Here is a 23,437-nt window from a genome sequence, read left to right on the forward strand (position 1 = left end):
TTTACTCAATACCCAGAAATTTAATCTTAGTATATGTTTATGTACACTTGTTATTTTGTAGGCATTAATGGGCAAGCCATATGGGTCAATTTCAAGGAAAACTGTTCCGAGAGCAGAACAAGCCTCAGCTATGAATTTTGCCACATTGTGGGATTTCAGTGTAAGAAACATTTCTGTATTACAATTTTTTCCCATTTCTATAAACACAAAACTAAATTTGGAGAATCTGTGTAAAGTATGCACAGAGATGTCTTGCCTACAGCCTAAGCGCCCATTTCCACAAGGATATTACATTCGACTTGCGTTTTTCCATATATGAATTGTCACCTTATTTTATGCAAATGTTTAGGCGCATTTTCACCTGTCTTGCGTTATTGACAATCATTACATTCGGAAATGGATGTGTGGTACAAAAATCTGCAGCTAGATGTCTTTTGAGGGAGATTCGCAACAGACTTCAAAAAACACATTTTATGGGAATGTTTTTTATTGAAATTGCATTGCTTATAGCACTTATACAAAGGGGTTGTTTCACTAAAGGAAATAGTGTGAATAACCTCAGGTTATTTGCGCTATTTTCTTTAGTGAAACAACCCCTTTGTGTATTGCAGTGCAGCGCGACAGGCCAGGTGTAAAACCAGCCTTATAGTCTGAAGATACTTTATCAGCTTCTGAAAGGTAAAGAATAACAGTATAACACCCATGTGATGATTACCACATCCACTAGCCAATACTCAATAGCTATGAATAAGATACTATAGGGTTAGATACACTATAACTTTTAAATGTTTCTTCACATTTGTGTGCCCTTCTATTTCTGCTGTGTCTAAGTCTTATATTTGTGCTCCAGGGATTTGCCCAATATTCAGTTCTCTTCTATGGCTACTACAACAGTCAAAGAACCATTGGTTGGCTGCAGTTTAGGCTTCCTCTTTCTTACTTGCTTGTTGGAATTGGCACCATCGCATACAGCTTCATGGTTGTTATCAGAACGTAAGTTGCTTTTATTTTCTTTTTACTGTGTTTTTTCCCAAAGGTAATAAAAAAGCATAGGGCTTTCCCATAATGTATGTAGGTGAAGAAAACAAAACAGAACAAAGGTCCCAAATTGATATCATGGTGACCAAGATAATACCGGTAACTTTATCTCACATATCTCCTTATCTGACTTATCTCCTGAACAATCTCTCCTTACCTGTCTTATCTCATTTAGTATATCTCCTATCTGTATTATCTGATTAATCTGTCCTCACCTCTCTTAACACATTAAATAGCCCTCCTCATCTGTCACTAATTATCTATAATTAGCTCACTAATTATCTCTCATTGGGCTAGATTCACTTGTCTCATGCATTTTCTTAATTTTTGTTATCTCAACTATAACATTTTTTTTTTCTGCACACTATCCCCAGCAAAAAAATGTGGCAAAATTGGAATCGCCCTGCATGCAGAATTTTCAGAGCAGTTTAATAAGAGAAACAGGGCCCAAAATCGTTTTCCATGAAATCGCTCCACTTCTAACACTTTTAAAGGACTTACGAGGCGAATTTTAGAAAAAATGTTAGGTACCTTATTGCAATATCAGACCTCAGGGCAGACGATCAGTGCTTCCCCTGTCAGTTTCAGGCGCTCTGTTATCTAAATCCAGGATTCATTACAGGCCCCGACCCTCTGCAGGGTCGCCTGAACTGATGAGATAAGAATTGCCGCTTTAAACAGCAATGTGAGTTACACTCGTGGCCGCCACATAGCGGCTCCCTCCCCCGCTGTGAGCCGCTGCTAGGAGGGAGCCAGCGGTTCTTTGTTATCCGCACTCCGCTCGTACGTGAGCCGGCTCACCAGCGGCTCCTCAGTGACTCTCTGCTCAATATGAGCCAGCGGCTCTTCTTCAGTGACCGCATGTCCAGAATTCCTCCGCAAAAGGGTGTAGATGTGCTGGCTGCTCGGCGGGTGGGGGAAGGGAGGCCGCGGCGTGTGAATGGATGATACCGGCAGGGATGCCTACTATAGCAGCGGCTCCCTCCTAGCAGCGGCTCCCTCCTAGCAGCGGCTCACAGCGGGGGAGGGAGCCGCTATGTGGCGGCCACGAGTGTAACTCACATTGCTGTTTAAAGCGGCAATTCTTATCTCATCAGTTCAGGCGACCCTGCAGAGGGTCGGGGCCTGTAATGAATCCTGGATTTAGATAACAGAGTGCCTAAAACTGACAGGGGAAGCACTGATCGTCTGCCCTGAGGTCTGATATTGCAATAAGGTAACTAACATTTTTTCTAAAATTCGCCTCGTAAGTCCTTCAAGTGGTAAATTCACAACACAGTGTGGAGCATTGATGGTGGATTGTTATGCTGGGTACACACTATGAGATTTTCTGCCCTATTTACTGTGAGATCGATTATTTCCAACATGTTCGATTTGCTTTCCGATCGATTTCCGTTCACTTTAATAGGAAGTCGATCGGAAAATGCTCGGAAATCGATTGGAAAGCAAATCGAACATGTTGGAAATAATCGATCTGACAGTAAATCGGTCAGAAAATCTCATAGTGTGTACCTAGCATTAGAGGGGTCAGCATCTGCACTTGTGCTAGATTCAGTCAAGAGTACTTGATTTTTTTTTTCATTATAATCCAATTTTATTGCATTTTTGAAAAGGTAAAGAGTACAATGCGGTAACAATTCAAAAATAACCGATCATCAGATACAGCAGAAAGTGTAGAACATACAAAGCATTGCAATTAAAATATATAACAATATGTGATTGTTGTACAGGTAAAGGCAGACCAACCAAGTCTCAATGCTTATCAGTACTAAGTCTATTCAGAGGATTATTATCCTACCCATCACTGTCACTCATAACCTATTATAGGCTGACAGAGAATTGGTAGAAAAGGAAAACTAACCAATGCTGTCCTGTCAGTTGGACCTAGGAGAGGATCCCTGGACAGCAGTTACTGCAATCATGACTGAGAGTATCATATAAGAGGTTGGCAGGTGAGAGGTGTAACTCGGAACCTCTCGAAAAACTCTTCCTAAACGAAGCTCGTCTAATATGAGCAGATATGTAGCTGAATATGAACACTGAAAAAGGTTTAAACCCTCTAGGATAAGGGGGAAACAAACTGTCAATAACTAAACAATGTGGTTATAGTTAACATCAGATATACTCTTATGATAGGTATCCAAATGAGGAGGTATAGTAGTTTAGACCCACTTTTTTTTTTTTCTTCCTATTTGTTGTTAAGCTGTGTAAGCAGCATAAGCAGAGGTCCAATTTTCAGGCAGAATAAAGTATTTACTATTAATGGCAAGTAGTGTTGGGCGAACACCTAGATGTTCGGGTTCGCGAACGTTCGCCGAACATCGCCGCGATGTTCGGGTGTTCGCGCCGAACTCCGAACATAATGGAAGTCAATCCAGGATTGATTCATTTTAATTTGAGTCAGACGGTCTGCATTTTCTGTGGAGAGGCGGATACGCCGATCTGTGACGATGCCTCCGGCAGCACTGAAACAGCGTTCCGACATAACGCTGGCTGCCGGGCAAGCCAGCACCTCTATTGCGTACATTGCCAGTTCGTGCCAGGTGTCTAGCTTCGATACCCAATAGTTGAAGGGTGCAGATGGATTGTTCGACACAGCTACGTCATCTGACATGTAGTCCTTGACCATCTTCTCCAGGCGATCGGTGTTGGAGGTGGATCTGCACGCTTGCTGTTCAGTGGGCTGCTGCTGCATGGGTGTCAGAAAATTTTCCCACTCCAAGGACACTGCCGATACCATTCCCTTTTGGGCACTAGCTGCGGCTTGCGTTGTTTGCTGCCCTCCTGGTCGTCCTGGGTTTGCGGAAGTCAGTCTGTCGGCGTACAACTGGCTAGAGGAGGGGGAGGATGTCAATCTCCTCTCTAAAGTCTCCACAAGGGCCTGCTGGTATTCTTCCATTTTGACCTGTCTGACTCTTTCTTCAAGCAGTTTTGGAACATTGTGTTTGTACCGTGGATCCAGAAGGGTATAAACCCAGTAATTGGTGTTGTCCAGAATGCGCACAATGCGTGGGTCGCGTTCAATGCAGTCTAGCATGAATTGAGCCATGTGTGCCAGAGTCCTACCAGAATCCTCATTATCCTCTTGTGAGCGTTGTGATAGTTGTTGTGATGCATCATAGTCGTCACCTTCCTCCTGGTCTGCTTCTGCTGACCATTCGCGCTGAATTGTGGAAGTCCAACGTGCACCGCTCTGGCCCTCGTCAGTGGTGGCAGGAAATTCCTGCTCCAACTCCAGCTGTTCCTCCTCCTCTTCTTCGTCATAGCTGCTGGGGCCAGCGTTTCCTGAGGCGGATGGCCTGATGTTGGTACCATCACGCTGATCGTTTTCTCCTTCAGATTCCCCCAGTTGCATCATGACAGCTGTTTCCTTGATTTTCAACATTGACCTCTTCAGTAAACACAGCAGTGGTATGGTAATGCTGACTGAAGAGTTGTCACTGCTCACAAGCAACGTGGATTGCTCAAAATTTTGGAGGACTTGGCAGAGGTCCAACATGTTGGCCCAATCGGATCCACAGAAGCTTGGCAGCTGTCCGGATGTGCCTCGGTACTGCGCCGTCATGTACTGGACCACTGCACTCTTCTGCTCGCAAAAGCGGGCTAGCATGTGCAGCGTAGAATTCCAGCACGTAGGGACATCACACAGCAAGCAATGGTGGGGGAGATTGAAGCGCTCCTGCATCTTGGCGAGTGCCCCCGAAGCAGTACTGGAATTTCTGCAATGTTTGGCCACTCGTCGCACCTTCAACAGAAGATCGGCCACGCCTGGGTATGTCCTCAGGAACCGCTGAACTACTAGGTTCATCACGTGCGCCAGGCAAGGGATGTGTGTCAGCTTAGCCAACCTTAAAGCGCGAATGAGATTACTCCCATTATCACACACAACCATGCCCGGTTTCAGGTCCAGCGGTGCCAGCCACAAATCCGTCTGTTCCTTTATTCCCCTCCAAATTTCCTCCCCTGTGTGCTGCTTATCCCCAAGGCAGATCAGCTTCAGCAACGCTTGCTGACGCATGCCAACAGCTGTGCTGCACTGCTTCCACGATCCTACTGCTGCTGGTGCTGGGTTAGCGTTTCCGGATGAGGTACAGCTTTGAGATGCGTTGGAGGAGAAGGAGTCAGAGAGGTAGGTGCTGCTGTTGTTATCCAGTGGGAGGGACGGCGGTGCAGCTGTTTGCGGCGTGAGCAACACCCGCGCCGTAGTAGGTGAGGAATCGCTGCCAGGCTCCACAAGGTTCACCCAGTGCGCGGTAAGGGAGATGTATCGACCCTGGCCAAACGCACTCGTCCAGGTGTCAGTGGTGAGGTGAACCTTGCAGGCAACGGCATTCTTCAAGCTTCGGGTTATTTTGCTGACCACGTGCTCATGCAACTCAGGCACTGCAGAGCGCGCAAAGTGGTAGCGGCTGGGAACCACGTAACGTAGGATGGCCACTGACATCATGCCCTTGAAGCTGTTTGTCTCCACCACTCGATATGGCAGCATTTCGCAGGCCAGAAGCTTGGCTATGCTGGCTGTTACTGCCACGGCCCGGGGGTCATTTGCTGGCAATTTCCTCTTGCGCTCAAACATCTCCGACACAGACAACTGAACCGTAGCGCTGCACACGGAAGGGCTGTTGGTTGTTGTGTTTGATGAACAGTGGGAGACCTCAAGAGCACTACTCCGGAAAGTGACAGTGTCAGCGTCGTCTGATGTTTGTGAATGTTGTGAACCACGCAATGGCTGGGCTACTGCTGCTGCTGAGGCGGGTCTGGTGGTGAGTCTGGTGAACCCAAGGGAGGCAGTGTTGCTGGTACCCTGTCCTGCCGCGTTTGCCCAAAGAGTGGGATGTTTGGATAGCATGTGGCGGCTCATGCTGGTGGTGGAGAGGTTGTTAATACTTTTCCCCCTGCTTAGGCGGGTCTTGCACACCTTGCAAATCGCCATGGTAACATCCTCAGTGCAGTCTTCAAAGAAAGCCCAGACTTTGGAGCACCTGCCTTGCTGGCGATTTCTGTTTGCTCCTCTTTTGCCTCTCACTTGAACTTCCACGCTTGTGGTGCCTGAAATTGCGCGCCGCCTACCTTGTGGCACAAGGCGAACTCGTGCAGCAGTGGGTTCTTCAACAGACTCATCTGTGCTGCTGCTACGACGGCGATGTTCTCGTTCACAAACAAAATCTGGGTCTCTGTCCACATTGTCCATACCCTCCTCTTCCATCTCCTCAAACTCATCATATGTCATTGTGGGGGGCCGCCGCCGTGGAGTAGAGCTCCCCAGAACAACCTCTGCGCAGCTCACTCCAACGTCATCTTCCAGAGCTTCTCGGCCGACCTCCTGCAATTACAACCCCTCCTGCCCAACTTGCTCTGGGATTTGGGTTTCAAAGTCCTCGGACTCGCCTTGTATTTCAGTGCCCGGTGCATTTCCCACAGTTAATGGTTGTGAATCCGGGCACAACATTTCTGGCTGTTCCTCCATTGACCTTTCAAAGGTGGAAGTTTGTTGGCCTGGGAATAGCTCCTGCGAATACCCCATTGTGTCCTGAGGTAATTCATGGGACTAGTTATCTGGCAGTTGTGTGCGTGGTGTCAGCTTTGTGCCCACTGGCTTCTTGTAACTGGCTGAGGACTCGGACCTCGTGCGTGATGTGCTGGTGCTGCTTAACCCACTGCTGGACGCTTGAGAGGTCATCCAAGTAATTATCTGGTCCTGTTCTTTTGGATCTGTGAGGGTTGTTATCCTGGACAACATGGGCGGTATTGAGTGGGTTTTCTTGGGTGCTCCCCTGTGGCCTGTACGTGAACCGTCAGGGGAAACACCTCTTCCCTTGCCCCTCCCTCTTTCACCAGATTTCTTCCTCATTTCACTTATCCTTAAAGTACACGCTGACTGGCAGCAGTACAGTGGCAGTACAGAAATGCTATACAGTGGTGGGTGAGCAATGTACCACTATTGCCAGCAGCGACACAGAGCACAATGCTATAAAGTGGCGGGTGAGCGGTGTACTACTGTTTCCAGCAGACACAGAGTGGCAGTAAACAATGCTATATAGTCTGGCTGAGCGGTGTACACAGAGTGGCAGTACACACAATGCTATTTAGTCTGGCTGAGCGGTGTACACAGAGTGGCAGTACACACAATGCTATATAGTGTGGCTGAGCCGTGTACACAGAGTGGCAGTAAACAATGCTATATAGTGTGGCTGAGCCGTGTACACAGAGTGGCAGTAAACAATGCTATATAGTCTGGCTGAGCGGTGTACACAGAGTGGCAGTACACACAATGCTATATAGTCTGGCTGAGCGGTGTACACAGAGTGGCAGTACACACAATGCTATATAGTGTGGCTGAGCCGTGTACACAGAGTGGCAGTAAACAATGCTATATAGTGTGGCTGAGCCGTGTACACAGAGTGGCAGTAAACAATGCTATATAGTCTGGCTGAGCGGTGTACACAGAGTGGCAGTACACACAATGCTATATAGTGTGGCTGAGCGGTGTACACAGAGTGGCAGTACACACAATGCTTAATAGTGTGGCTGAGCGGTGTACACAGAGTGGCAGTACACACAATGCTATATAGTGTGGCTGAGCCGTGTACACAGAGTGGCAGTACACACAATGCTATATAGTCTGGCTGAGCGGTGTACACAGAGTGGCAGTAAACAATGCTATATAGTCTGGCTGAGCGGTGTACACAGAGTGGCAGTACACACAATGCTATTTAGTCTGGCTGAGCGGTGTACACAGAGTGGCAGTACACACAATGCTATATAGTGTGGCTGAGCCGTGTACACAGAGTGGCAGTAAACAATGCTATATAGTGTGGCTGAGCCGTGTACACAGAGTGGCAGTAAACAATGCTATATAGTCTGGCTGAGCGGTGTACACAGAGTGGCAGTACACACAATGCTATATAGTCTGGCTGAGCGGTGTACACAGAGTGGCAGTACACACAATGCTATATAGTGTGGCTGAGCCGTGTACACAGAGTGGCAGTAAACAATGCTATATAGTGTGGCTGAGCCGTGTACACAGAGTGGCAGTAAACAATGCTATATAGTCTGGCTGAGCGGTGTACACAGAGTGGCAGTACACACAATGCTATATAGTGTGGCTGAGCGGTGTACACAGAGTGGCAGTACACACAATGCTTAATAGTGTGGCTGAGCGGTGTACACAGAGTGGCAGTACACACAATGCTATATAGTGTGGCTGAGCCGTGTACACAGAGTGGCAGTACACACAATGCTATATAGTCTGGCCGAGCGGTGTACACAGAGTGGCAGTAAACAATGCTATATAGTGTGGCTGAGCCGTGTACACAGAGTGGCAGTAAACAATGCTATATAGTCTGGCTGAGCGGTGTACACAGAGTGGCAGTACACACAATGCTATATAGTCTGGCTGAGCGGTGTACACAGAGTGGCAGTACACACAATGCTATATAGTCTGGCTGAGCGGTGTACACAGAGTGGCAGTACACACAATGCTATATAGTCTGGCTGAGCGGTGTACACAGAGTGGCAGTACACACAATGCTATATAGTCTGGCTGAGCGGTGTACTCAGAGTGGCAGTACACACAATGCTATATAGTCTTGCTGAGCGGTGTACACAGAGTGGCAGTAAACAATGCTATATAGTCTGGCTGAGCGGTGTACACAGAGTGGCAGTACACACAATGCTATATAGTCTGGCTGAGCGGTGTACACAGAGTGGAAGTAAACAATGCTATATAGTCTGGCTGAGCGGTGTACACAGAGTGGCAGTACACACAATGCTATATAGTCTGGCTGAGCGGTGTACACAGAGTGGCAGTACACACAATGCTATATAGTCTGGCTGAGCGGTGTACACAGAGTGGCAGTAAACAATGCTATATAGTCTGGCTGAGCGGTGTACACAGAGTGGCAGTACACACAATGCTATATAGTCTGGCTGAGCCGTGTACACAGAGTGGCAGTAAACAATGCTATATAGTCTGGCTGAGCGGTGTACACAGAGTGGCAGTACACACAATGCTATATAGTCTGGCTGAGCGGTGTACACAGAGTGGCAGTAAACAATGCTATATAGTCTGGCTGAGCGAGGTACACAGTGGCAGTACACACAATGCTATATAGTCTGGCTGAGCGGTGTACACAGAGTGGCAGTAAACAATGCTATATAGTCTGGCTGAGCGAGGTACACAGTGGCAGTACACACAATGCTATATAGTCTGGCTGAGCCGTGTACACAGAGTGGCAGTAAACAATGCTATATATAGTGTGGCTGAGCGAGGTACACAGTGGCAGTAAACAATGCTATATATAGTGTGGCTGAGCGAGCGGTGTACTACTGTTCCCAGCAGCGACACACAATGACTGGGGGGGACCCTGGCTAGCGTGGCTGGAGAGCGAACTACCCTGCCTGCCTACCCAAAGCTAAACCCACAGAGAAATGGCGGAGATATGACGTGGTTCGGGTATTTATTTACCCGAACCACGTGACCGTTCGGCCAATCAGAGCGCGTTCGGGTCCGAACCACGTGACCCGTTTGGCCAATCACAGCGCTAGCCGAACGTTCGGGGAACGTTCGGCCATGCGCTCTTAGTTCGGCCATGTGGCCGAACGGTTTGGCCGAGCACCATCAGGTGTTCGGCCGAACTCGAACATCACCCGAACAGGGTGATGTTCTGCAGAACCCGAACAGTGGCGAACACTGTTCGCCCAACACTAATGGCAAGCCTATTCCTAATCTTGATCTCCATATTTATATTTTTATTGACTAGAGCCAATAGATAGGAAAGGTCAAAGTCTTCACTAGATTTCCAGTTTGAAGTTATCAAGTGGAGAGCCGCTAGCAACGTATGGCAAACTATAGGCTGCATTGGGACTGGTAGTTTATCTATGTCGAGCAATAATAGTGCCAGTTGAGGGGTTAACTGAAATTGCTGGTCTATTAAAGTGTTAATTAGTCTATCAACTTTTTGCCAAAGTTTGGTGACTATAGGGCATTCCCAAAACATGTGGTAATAGGTTCCTATTGCTGTGCCACATTTCCAGCAGAGCGGGGAAGTATCCTTAGCAAAGGATGCAACCCTCCTAGGGGTAATATACCACCTATATAGTACTTTTCTCATTGTTTCCCAGTGTGCATTGCATTTTGAAAATGTAAGAGTGGTGCAACCTGAGGAAACTAATTGTTCAACCGAAATTGTTAATTGTAAGTCTTGGGACCAACTTTGGGCGTACCTTATTAGAGGGGAAGATGGGCAAGCCACTAGTCTGTCATACAATACTGCGATTCCTCCCTTAAAATTACCCTTGTAGTTGAGCATATTTAATACAGAAGAGGATAATTGAGGTATTTTTAAGTTTCTTTATTTAATTAAATGATATATCTTGTGGTATGTGTATAACTGGTTAGGGGGGAGGTGGAACTCTTGATTTAGATTACTGAAGGATTTAATGTTGTTATTTCCATATACAGGATCTTCTCAAAAAATTAGAATATTGTGATAAAGTTCATTATTTTCTGTAATGTACTGATAAACATTAAACTTTCATATATTTTAGATTCAAATACACACAACTTAAGTCGTTCAAGTCTTTTATTGTTTTAAAATTGATGATTTTGGCATACAGCTCATGAAAACCCAAATTTCCTATCTCAAAAAATTAGCATATTTCACCCGACCAATAAAAGAAAAGTGTTTTTAAAACAAAAAAAGTCAACCTTCAAATAATTATGTTCAGTTATGCACTCAATACTTGGTCGAGAATCCTTTTGCAGAAATGACTGCTTCAACGCGGCATGGCATGGAGGCAATCAGCCTGTGGCACTGCTCAGGTGTTATGGAGGCCCAGGATGCTTCAATAGCGGCCTTAAGCTCATCCAGAGTGTTGGGTCTTGCGTCTCTCAACTCTCTCTTCACAATATGCCACAGATTCTCAATGGGGTTCAGGTTAGGAGAGTTGGCAGGCCAATTGAGCACAGTAATACCATGGTCAGTAAACCATTTACCAGTGGTTTTGGCACTGTGAGCAGGTGCCAGGTCGTGCTGAAAGATGAAATCTTAATCTCCATAAAGCTTTTCAGCAGATAGAAGCATGAACCCACTTTTGAACCAGAAACAGCGGCAGAAGTGCCTGACCTGGGCTACAGAGAAGCATCACTGGACTATTGCTCAGTGGTGCAAAGTAATTTTTTCAGATGAAAGCAACTTTTACATGTCAGTCGGAAATCAAGGTGCCAGAGTCTGGAGGAAGACTGGGGAGAGGGAAATGCCAAAATGCCTGAAGTCCAGTGTCAAGTACCCACAGTCAGTGATGGTCTGGGGTGCCATGTCAGCTGCTGGTGTTGGTCCACTTTGTTTTATCAAGGGCAGGGTCAATGCAGCTAGCTATCAGGAGATTTTGGAGCACGTAATGCTTCCATCTGCTGAAAAGCTTTATGGAGATGAAGATTTTATTTTTCAGCATGACCTGGCACCTGCTCACAGTGCCAAAACCACTGGTAAATGGTTTACTGACCATGGTATTACTGTACTCAATTGGCCTGCCAACTCTCCTGACCTGAACCCCATAGAGAATCTGTGGGATATTGTGAAGAGAAAGTTGAGAGACACAAGAGCCAACACTTTGAATGAGCTTAAGGCTGCTATCGAAGCATCCTGGGCCTACATAACACCTGAGCAGTGCCACAGGCTGATTGCCTCCATGCCACGCCACGTTGAAGCAGTCATTTCTGCAAAAGGATTCTCGACCAAGTATTGAGTGCATAACTGAACATAATTATTTGAAGGTTGACTTTTTTTTGTTTTAAAAACACTTTTCTTTTATTGGTCGGGTGAAATATGCTAATTTTTTGAGCTAGGAAATTTGGGTTTTCATGAGCTGTATGCCAAAATCATCAATATTAAAACAATAAAAGGCATCAACTACTTCAGTTGTGTGTATTTGAATCTAAAATATATGAAAGTCTAATGTTTATCAGTACATTACAGAAAATCATGAACTTTATCACAATATGCTAATTTTTTGAGAAGATCCTGTAGTTGGTTTAGTGTGTGTATACCTGCTTCAAACCATTTACGGAGATCAAGATGAGGAATAAAGTATGAAAGGACCGATAGGTTCAGTTTGGGTGTTGAGGCATTCTTCCTGTCAGGGGGATATTTAGTCATGTATTCCCATGCTTTAAGTGTTGCCTGAATCCCGGGATAAATTATAGTTTAAATGTGGGTATACCCTAATAATATGGCGGAAATGTAGTTCTTGTGGTCAAGTTCCAGGATATCTTGTTTCAATTTGGCCTATGTCTTATGAGATGGGGTCTCCCACCAATGTTTTAGAGTAGACTTGATTTTAAAAGCATCTCATACATGATCATTTTAAAGAGTCTCCTACTGTTTGATTAATCTGATGAGATTTGCTTTCCCTGCACCCTACAGGATGGCCAAGAATGCAAATGATGATGGAGGAGGAGATGACAATAGCTTTAATTTTAGCTGGAAAATGTACACAAGCTGGGATTTCTTGATTGGTAACCCAGAAACAGCTGACAATAAATTTGCATCCATTACCACAAGCTTTAAAGTAAGAAAAATATTATTGTACCTTGTTAAATTGTTTGACTTCCACAGATGATTCTCCCATGTTTATTTTTTTTAATTATTTATTGCATGCTTGATTTATATTACTATTTTTTTTATATTTTTTTACAAACTTTGAAAAGTAAAAAAAAAATGCCGAAAATTAAATGGCCTAACTGTATTTCATGTTATCCTAGTATCAAAAGGTCATTTTGTTAGCAGCAAATTCAATTCATCAATAATCATGTTTCTTTCTGTCACTTAAAACTAACAGGAATCCATTTTGGAAGAACAGGAAAACAGGAAAGAAGAAAATATTCACTTAGTCCGTTTTCTTCGAGTTCTTGCAAACTTCCTTGTCTTATGCACCCTAGCAGGAAGTGGGTATCTCATTTATTTTGTTGTGCGAAGATCCCAGCAATTTGCTTTGGAAGGTCTGGAAAACTATGGTTGGTGGGAACGGAATGAAGTTAGTATCTTTAAGGCAAAATTGTCACAGGCAGCAATTTAACATCCTGAGAAATGAACACCTAGTGCAGTCAAAAGCATTTAGTTATTATAACATGTAGTTACTGTCAAAATTGTATTTTAGTTTTGCACAGCGTGGAAAGGATGGTTTAAAATCTTTTAGATTTTTGCTCCTGTGACCTCATTTGGGAAAGGTTCTCTCTCTGCTTAGTCCAAAGATGCCCATGGGGTTAATATTATTGAAATAAACTACAACAACAGAGATATAGAGCGTACTCGGGAGGTCAAATAAAATACTCATTAGCAAGCCAAGGGACAGCTTGGGACCTAGAGTCCCAGCCTGCCTGCCCCACTATTAGCTCCCCATTCTGCTTGTCCTTCCAGGCTCATGGCCATTTTACTCCACCTCCCTCAGCCAACCATTCAATGAGTGTTCAATATCAGAGATTGGATAGAAGACTGAGGAGTGGGAATTGGAGAAGTCAAACTCTTGCAGTACTATGTAGCCTTGTGGAAGACATGGTAGCTATGTTTAAAGATCAGGCAAGTGGTCCAGACACAGTTCCAATCATATCAGAGGTCACAGTGTAGGTAACATGCAGTTCCTGGCCTGTCAGTGACCAAATGTACAGTGAAGTAGTGATGATCGTAATGTGCTAATTACGATTACGCAAAATTTTGCATACATTTTCACAATTACTGTATGTCCGTACGTAATCATGAATTGGACATTCAACTGATTCCGTGTAAACCAATTTGGAATTTAGCAAAATTTTCAGGTAGTTTCGTGCTGACTAATGCGGTTAACAGCAAAGTCCCCATACATGCTATCATCACCAAAATTGCTACCTATCGTATATTAAGGGAAAGGGTGGGAACAAGACAAAATATATTTCTAAATGTTTTTCAGTATTTTTCTAAAAGACCTTGTAGTTTTTAATTCAGAAAAAAACATTTTTCCTTTGCATTTTTAAAATTGTTTTTATCAAAAACTACAAGGTCTTTTTGAAAAATTGTTTTTTTGTTTTTGTTTTTTTTACATATTCCCACTGTTCCCCTTAACATAGGTAGCAATTCTGGTGACACTAGCGTTCATAAGGATTTTGCTATTAACCGCTAAATTTGCATCGTAATTGGGAGTTAAGATATGAAATTACGATTATGCAAAATTTGTGCTCATCACTATAGTGAAGCTTCTTTGCTATCAGTGGTCAAAATGTGACCACAGTTGAGCAACAGGTCTATTAGTGGTCAAAGTGTAGTCACAGTCCAATCTTGTCATTGAATAAACTGAGTTGCCACAGTACAGTTATCCTTTGGCCAAAGTATGATGAAAAGCAGTCACAATGCAATCCCAGCCCCGTTAGTGGTCAGAGTACATTCGCAGTGTGATTGTATCTGCAAAGTTCTGCAAATGAAGTTTTACATTATGGGAAGAAATAGAAAAGTGAGCCACATCTGTGGTTAAAAAACCAAAAGACCACATACTGTGCATGAATAGTACAAAATCAGTTTTATTTACAGGACGTATCCCAAATATAAAAACAAAACAAATCAACAGCGATACTGGGAGGGGAAATGTACAGAGTGACACTAATATAAGTATACAATAACAGAATGCCAGTGGCAGGGGATGTACCAAGTTCAAAATAGATCACTGCATGGATCAAAAACTGACTGCCCAAATCTCAATCTCCTAAAATACTACTATCTCCGAAGAAGCACCAGCAAGGGTGCGATACATGTGAGGTCTATTCATCGGCTGTGACTGAGAGGGGCAGTGCTGTGGAAGGGTGAGAACAGTATTTATCCATACTACTGACTGTTTATGATACATGTTTTTTGTGTTAGTAGTATTTTAGGTGATTGAGAATAGATTTGGGCAGTCAGTCTTTGATCCATGCAGTGATCTGTTTTGAACTTGGTACATCCCTGCCACTGGCATTCTGTTATTGTATACTTATATTATTGTCACTCTGTACATTTCCCCTCCCAGTATCGCTGCTGATGTGTTTTGTTTTTATATTTGGGATACGTCCTTTAAATAAAGCTGATTTTGTACTTTTCATGCATGTGGTCTTTTGGTTTTTTAACTAACTTTTTTTACTGTGTAAGCTGTGTTCTTATTGTCCATGGACATGGATTTGTTTAGATTAGTCTGTATATTGATTGTACAAGTGAGCCACATCTGGTCATACTTTGGGAGCAAGGGAAAGTAAGGACAAACTGTTGAAGTTGCTGGAATACACTCTAGAAGCCTTGAAAAAGTTGAGCCACAAGGAGCCTAGAAAACTGCAACACTCTATGTGTATATTGAAAAACAAGAACACATAGCGATCAAGACAATTTTTATGGCAGCTTGATAGCTCAACATCACTACAAAAAAAGTTTTATCTACTGCTGTTTTTTGCACACCACCTATCAGGCAGAGTGGAAAATCAAGAGAGTTGATAAAGACCCATGAGATTCTAATGCCAATCCACATTGAGTAAGCTAGAATACCCCTCACTCCCCCGGACTTGTGATTTAAGAAACTGTTGACTATTAAAATACTAGTATGAATAAAGCGCCAATAGCATAATACTAGTTAAAAGACAACTAATACACCTGCGTTGAAGCTGATCCTATACTTTCTTGCCTTGTTGGAACTAACACGTAGCACGTGAGTCTGACAATGACAGTCAACATCAAACTGATAACCAGCATTCTGATAACCAGCATTCTGAAATATTCTATTTACACACATTGGCCCATATGCAATTAATGTTTTCTCCTGAGTTTTCTCCTCAGAGATAATTTTTATCATTTATTTAGAATAACTTTTCAGCATTTTGCAATTGAAAAAGTACCAACAAGTAGATGGAAAAGTACTGTCAAAACTGTTTTAATTATTTTCTTGCTTGCTGGTGGTTTAAAAGGTATTTTCTTAATAAGCTGTGGAAATATCACCTAGGAGAAAACTCATGAGAAAAGTTAATTGCATATGGGCCATTCTATTGATTTGTGAAACTGTTAAAAACAAAACATTATTTTAAATTAGTTTATAGCAGAGCTTTTTCTTGATTGACAAAATGTGCAAAAGTGGTCCAGGTCTGGGGCTTCATACATACCACTTTATTTAAGGTACAAATTATGAATAGGAAAGGCTGAATAGCTCTTACTGGACAGAGCTGCTGGCCACTCACAGTCTTTATTTATATTTGTGTACATTTCTGCCCCTCCCTCACCCTGGCTCTGGGTCTGCTCTACTGGTGGAGAGACCTGCACTCAGTATTATGCATCACTAGTAGTTCTGTTCACTGGTGCATTATAAATCCTTAATATGTACCTTTTGCAGAAGCTCCTGCCTTTAAAGTGATTTGAATATTTCCAAAGAGTGTGGTGGCTACTTGCCACTTATTTACTAAATAAGCCTATTATTCTGTTCTATAAATACAAACACTATCTACATTTTTAAAAATACTTTGGCAGGCATTACACTTAGAACATTGGCATGCATTTTTTTGCATTGTGAAATACATTAAAAATGACAGCCAATGCAAATCATTGGCTTGTTTATACGTCACACAATTTTTTGTCAGCTTTTAGAATTCATTTGGACAGTGCATGATTTTGTTCTATTTTTTTACAATATCAGTTGTGGAAAGCTGCTCACACAAGTGTGAACTTTCTCTTTTATTTAACCTCTTTTGGACATTCCTAATTGGAGTGTACGCCGTTTGGGACCTGTTATCCCTGCCAGGCCATAGATTTCAATTACCCCGCTCCATGCTCCCGCTGCTGCCACTTATCCCATCACTCTCCCGTCACTGCAGTCCACTTGCTCTGCTGACGGTACCGAAGTGGTTAAACAAAATGAGAGAAGTCATAAGCAGCTTATAATTTTCAAAGATCTTGAAAGATGATTAGAAGTATGGTAAGCATACATCATAGTATTCCATCAAATATTAAGGTACACTTATGCTTTTTAAAGTAGGTAGTAATAGGTGTCTTGCTGAAATGCTGATCGAATGACTGAGAATTAGAGGGTTTAGTATAAGCCGCATACTCACTGAAGCGATGGCCATTGTTAAGCCTCAGCAGTTGAAGTCACGGCATCTCAGTTGTTTGGAGTTGTTGGAAATGTTGCCATGCACTGGTACTTTGCAGTCTTTGGCTGGTACTTGACAATAGACTCCTGTGTGAGTCTTCAGGTGATTGACCTATTGAACCTGCATTAAGCTACAAACATAAGTTGTGGGGTGAGTTCATCCAGTGGCAACTTTAAGCCAGGGAATCCGGGAACATCTGACAACATCCTTGACTAAGACACTAATACATTAATTTCCAACTACACCATTACTGTTGCTGAGTTCTTCTTTAATACTTCCAGCAACAAATGTGAAGACTAAGGTCTCAATAAACCTAGTCTGAACATTTATTCCAGGCAAATTACTTACAAAGCATTATAGTCTGGTGATCACCATTTTGGCCAGAAAACTGACATTTTCAAGAAAGCTTCTGCATTGTTTTTGTGACAAATGTACCTTGATTAGAAAATAAACATGTAATAACACTTAACTCAGAATAATCCGTGTGGATAATGGTAATTTAGTTGCAGTAAACATGCAATTAATACAGAACAAATGATTTCAGCTATTACATTGTTGTCATACCTGTTTATAATTTAACAATATTTTTGCTTCCTTGTTGCTTTGATAGGTGAATACAGTCATGTCTCTGTTAGGAATGTTTTGCCCAACAATGTTTGATGTTGTCAGTGGATTGGAAAATTATCACCCACGTATAGCATTAAGGTGGCAACTTGGGCGTATATTTGCTTTGTTCCTGGGGAACCTGTACACATTTCTGATTGCTCTTATGGATGAAATAAACCTCAAGGTACAATGAAAGGGAATGCTGCATGGAAACCATAGTTATAGCTATTAGTGAAGTGTTACTGATTTTTCTAAATTTAAACTAAACTGCTTAAAATACATTCAGAATTAAATCTGAACAATTTCATTCTGTCAGGGATGTGGCAAAATAATGGACTTCTACAGGGAACTGTTAGAACTCCTACAGAAATCCATGTAGACCGCCTTCCCCATCTGGAAGCCACTTCTAACTGGCCAAAATAACTTTATAGCATGTATCGTTTACATTCCGGAATACAATAAACTAGTGTAAAATTAGGTGTTTTAGACTGCACAAGCATGTTGTAACTAGGCCAGCAACTTTTTATTTTGGCAGTCGAAAGTGTACTTGAAGTGACATGTATCATGAAGAGATACACATGTGTTCATATAGTACCATCTCTACTAGCCTGTGTTACTTTTTCATTTTTTAGTTTAACTTTATCTTTGCAGTTTGGGAAGTTGGACTGCAGCAGTATTTGTACCTAATAACCATTTTTAGTTCACTCATCAGTATTACTATGAGGATGCAGATTAAAAAATTTCAGGAAAACAATCTTATAAATATAGGAAAGCCTTTTTTTTCTTTTCTTTTTATAATGAAGACACAAATATACAAAAATGATCCTGTTCAGAGGTAATCAATGTGATCAATTGACAAGTAATTACAATTTTCAACAAATAGGACAAAAGCACACAGGCTTTATTAATAACTTTGAGATATGTAAAACTGTGTTGTTCTTTAGGAGACAACACCATTACACCAACTTGTTTCGAGTCTAGATGTAGCAAAGAAATGTCTAAGCCTCCCAGTCTGTGAGGCTTTAATGTTTGTTTGCTACCTTTGGTGGGTTTCAGAGGCGTATCTAGAGGGGTGCAGGCATGGCTTGTGCCACGGGCGCCACAGCCCCATGGGCGCCATTCCTGCCCCAGTGCTGCACCGCCATGCCTGCCCCCATACCTCCCTGTCACTCAGATCAGATTAATGATGTTATTTGGGGAACATGGCTGCTTAACTGCATGTAGGGCACACTTTCTTAGTGTTAGAAAACAGTGTCAGAGAGTGAATAACAAGAGCAACTCCAAAAAAAGTAACATCAGCAATATCCTGAGCCAAAGCACACAAGCAACCATAACACATGTATGCGAGAAATACTGTTTTTAGAGGGGAAGGGGGCTTTGACTCGTGGGAGGGGGGCGCAAGTTCAGTGTTTGCCATAGGCGCTATATTACTCAGATACGCCCCTGGTGGGTTTATCCCTGGATTTATTAGCCCAGATGTCTGATTATAGCTACCTTTGTACATTTTGAATTACTTTTGTCTAGATTGGCATCAGTGTTCACAAGACCCGAAGAAGAGTCAGTAGACTCGAACCAAGTTGGCGTTATTGCCTAAAGAAAAGAAAAATACGTTTTCTATATTCATAAGATTCATTTCCTGCAACTTATTAATCTACATCTTCATACTACTAATGTAGGTGTGGTAGAACACTTTTCAGAATGTATTTTTTGTTTTTTAACTTTTCCTCACAATTCATATTTCACTCATCAGTATCAGTCATACATGAGAAAAAAACTAGCTTAGCATAAATATTCTAATCAATGAATATATATTCTTTAAATTCTTTGTTTTTATGGATGGCCCTTATTTAATTCACTTTATCTCTTTTAGGAGATAATTGTTCATCTTCTGTTTCAAATAACTTTTTAGCACTCTGCAATTAAAAAAGTACCAATTATCTCTTTAAGTAATGCAAGTTGCCTGGCTGTCCCCTTGATCCTGTGTCTCTAATACTTTAATCCAAAGACCCGAACAAGCATACAGATCAGATTCTCTGATTAAAGTCTGGCTAGAAATGCCAAATGCTTGTTTCAGGGTTGTGACTCAGACACTACTGATTCCAGGAGATGAGCACTATTGAACTATGGTATTATTTTAAAGGACTTACGAGGCCAAATTTAAAAAAAAAAAGTTCTGTATCTGCATGATTTTTGAAGGCATGGAGGACGCCATCCGCGCCCTCTGTGCAGTTCCGCTGGGTCCCCGCTGCTTAATCCCCCCCCGGGCCGCCTCCCTACCCCACAGCCTGGGTTGAGCTCTCCTGCCACCTCAAAAATGGCCACCGGGGGTTGTGGCGGCTGCGCAGTCCGCACAGACGTGAGTGGGGCTGCGCAGCTCTAGGGCCTCCCCCCCGATCCACGCTACAGGAGACAGCCTGTAGTGTGGATCGGGGAGGGAGGCCCTAGAGCTGCGCAGGCTCTCTCGCGTCTGTGCGGACTGTGCAGCAGTGGCAACCTCCGGGGAGATTATCCAGCGGGGACCCGGCGGAACTGCACGAAGGGCGCGGATGGCGTCCTCCATGCCTTCAAAAATCATGCAGGTACAGAACTTTTGTTTTTTTATTTGGGCTCGTAAGTCCTTTAAAGTGAATAAATAAGGCAGCCTCCACATTACTTTCACATCAGGTTCACTTTAAGTGGGGAACTGACAAATTAGTAACTCTATTGCTTTCATGTTATCATATTTTACATACTTCAGTTTACATTCTCTCTTTATTAATTCACCTTACTTATATATTAACCTTAATGACTTTTTACATTTCAAAGCGTCAAGAAGAAAAAATTGTGCAACATAACATGACACTGTGGTATGCAAGTCTTTTCAATGGATCAACTACAGACAACGCCACAGGTCTTCCTTTCACTGTGGATCCATCAGATGTTCCCAGGGGGCCATGCTGGGAGACCATGGTAGGCCAAGTAAGTGAGCATAGAAATTACTAGTTGCTCAGTCAATGCTGTGAGCATATTTACCAGACATAAAGCAATGCAATGTCTTCCACAAATAAAAGTTCCTTTGAGTGATTAACAATGTATAAATGTCCTACCCCCCCAGTGTGTGCATTTATACATTACCTGTCCTGTAGCCGCCTCCGCGCAGTGACCGTCCATCTTGCTGGGTATTTAACAGCTGCATACACACGTACACGAAAGCGTCGCATAGTGTCTGATGTCAGATGCTATGCGTCACTAGCGTGTATGAGTGTATGCAAAACCCAGCGAGATAGACGGAAACTCTGTGGAGGCTGACACCGGACAGGTAATGTATAAGTGCACACACGGGGGGCACACTTACACATTGCAGCGGCAGCGGCTAAAAATCGGCCGCCGTACAACTGATCAACCAACTTCGTCCCGACATCTTGCAGCATGCGCGATTGACCATGCGACCAATTTCTGTCCTGAAATTGGTCGCTTTGTTAGTCGGGCATGCACTTGGTGGCACCGATTTCCATCCAATTCGATTATATTAATCAAATCGGATGGTTGATTGGCCGCCAAGTCGCCTGATGTATGTCCACCTTTAGAAATAATTTTGCTAGTGGTTAGGCTGAACTATGCTCATGGCTGTCTCTGCAGTTACAATAATAATGCTAATGCCAAGGTAATACATTTAAAATAACAGTTGAGAAATGCCTTGAGACGGATAGGTCTTAACTAAGGAGAGTTTATTTTTTTATTTATTTTTTGTAATGATCCGCTCAGCTGTCTGCACAGACAGACAACTGTTTGACCATTCCTTAAAGGGAAGGTTCAGGGAGGGGATTAAAAAAATAAAAATAAATTTCCACTTACCTCGGGCTTCCTCCAGCCCGTGGCAGGCAGGAGGTGCCCTCGCCGCCGCTCCGCAGGCTCCCGGTGGTCTCCGGTGCCCGACCCGACCTGGCCAGGCCGGCTGCCAGGTCGGGCTCTTCTGCGCTCCATTTCCTGGCACTTCTGCGTCCCACGCCGGCGCGCTGACGTCATCGGACGTCCGCCGGGCTGTACTGCGCAATGTGTGTTCACCATCGCTGGGGGGCGACTAGATTGGTGAACACACATTCTGTCTGTCCCTGTGCTATTTCTCTTTGAGGGCTATTCATCCCTGCTTGATCCTGCTCGTACAATTCCCATCTGGCATCTGTGGCAGTGCCGAGGCAGGGCTCGTCTGCACTCCACAGTTCCATCTGCCGGTGGGAATTGCCCTCTACTGGTGCATTTCACCCAAGCTGGGTTCTCCCAATTACACGTTTGTGGAGGATTTCCGCCGCGTCAGCGCACGTCTGGTGCGCTGACCACGGAAACGATTCTGCAAATGTTACATTTTTTAACTTACCGGTATGTTTTTTTGACTTATTAATAAGGGTGCAAAGAAAACTGGAGTAAGAGTGGAACAGTTATTCCACACAACCAAAAAGGTATCAGCTGTTAAAAAAAGCAAAGATTCTGATTGGTTGCTCTGGATAGCTGCTCCACTAAGCTACTTTTTTCTCCCAAATCTGTCCTGGGAAACCATCCCTAGATCTTGCAGAGATATTTAGCTGTTCACAACAGATTTTGTCCATAAATAAATATGCAAAATCCAGCTCAACTGTGCAAATGTTTTATATCGACATAAATACGACTCACCACATTACAAAGTAAATAGTCCATCTTTTCCTATGAGCTTTAAAGGAAACCAGAGATCATAAAGTATACAGAACCGATACTTACCCGCGGACCTCCCGTGCATGCACAGAAGACACAGACTGACGCAACTGAAGCAATTACCGGGGCTGATCGCGGCTGAACGGCAGACCGCAGGAGGATGGGGCGACAGACTCACACATGTTTATGGGGCTGGAGGAAGCCCCGGATAAGTATCAGTTCTGTGTACCTTATGATCTCTGGTACACTTTTAAATAAGAAACGGGTTCCCATTGGCAGAGGGATCTAACTTCAGCTCATAGGTTAAAGGTTGCTTCCAGAAAAGTGTCCGTATCAGCAAAAAAGGTAATAACAGTGAATAAAATTAGGTCTGTAAAATTTTCATCAACTCCTTACTTGGCAATAAAACGTTATATATTTTTTTCATTTTGTTTTTGTGATTCCAGGAGTTTGTCCGGCTTACTGTGAATGATATTATGACTACATATGTTACTATTCTCACTGGTGACTTTCTACAAGCAGTTTTTGTACGTTTCTTTAATTACTGCTGGTGCTGGGACTTAGAGTATGGATGGGTATGTATTACATGACAACTAGTTTACTTTTACAAACAAAAGTGTTATACATGTACAATTACGACAAATGTTAAAGGAGAACTGCAGGAAGTATCATTAGTTTAGAAACTGATTATGAATACATTTTTAGCTGTTGGCAGTCTGCCAGTAAATATGGGCAGCACAAAAAGGGAAAATGGATTGGAAAAAGGTCAGTTTACATTCCAGTCCCAAAAATAGCCAATGTGAAAGGATGCGTACACACATCCAATTTTAATTGGCCGAGGACTCGCCAATTTTGCCACCTTTATGTAGTATGAAAACTTACCTACACAATCTGTTCATAGTAATCAAAATCTATTGGCCCACATACTACACAGTATTGGTAATTGGCCAAACAAAATTGGATGTGGGTATGCACACAAAAAAGTGCTCAAATCATTAATTG

The 23,437-nt window shown here is 43.1% G+C and overlaps 1 protein-coding gene across 1 annotated transcript in view; it reads left to right on the forward strand.

Moving 5' to 3' along the window:
• The window catches only part of LOC137522071 (transmembrane channel-like protein 1), an 87,664-nt gene that overhangs the window by 44,689 nt on the left and 19,538 nt on the right, over window positions 1–23,437 (forward strand). The window contains exons 8-14 of the mRNA XM_068242113.1: window positions 62–160; window positions 851–993; window positions 12,465–12,609; window positions 12,880–13,074; window positions 17,775–17,954; window positions 20,576–20,728; window positions 22,882–23,010. Of these exons, the coding sequence (XP_068098214.1) occupies window positions 62–160; window positions 851–993; window positions 12,465–12,609; window positions 12,880–13,074; window positions 17,775–17,954; window positions 20,576–20,728; window positions 22,882–23,010 (1,044 nt within the window). The remainder of the gene's footprint in view (window positions 1–61; window positions 161–850; window positions 994–12,464; window positions 12,610–12,879; window positions 13,075–17,774; window positions 17,955–20,575; window positions 20,729–22,881; window positions 23,011–23,437) is intronic.

This window comes from Hyperolius riggenbachi, chromosome 1, assembly GCF_040937935.1.
Source record: "Hyperolius riggenbachi isolate aHypRig1 chromosome 1, aHypRig1.pri, whole genome shotgun sequence".
Classification (NCBI taxonomy): Eukaryota; Metazoa; Chordata; class Amphibia; order Anura; family Hyperoliidae; genus Hyperolius; species Hyperolius riggenbachi.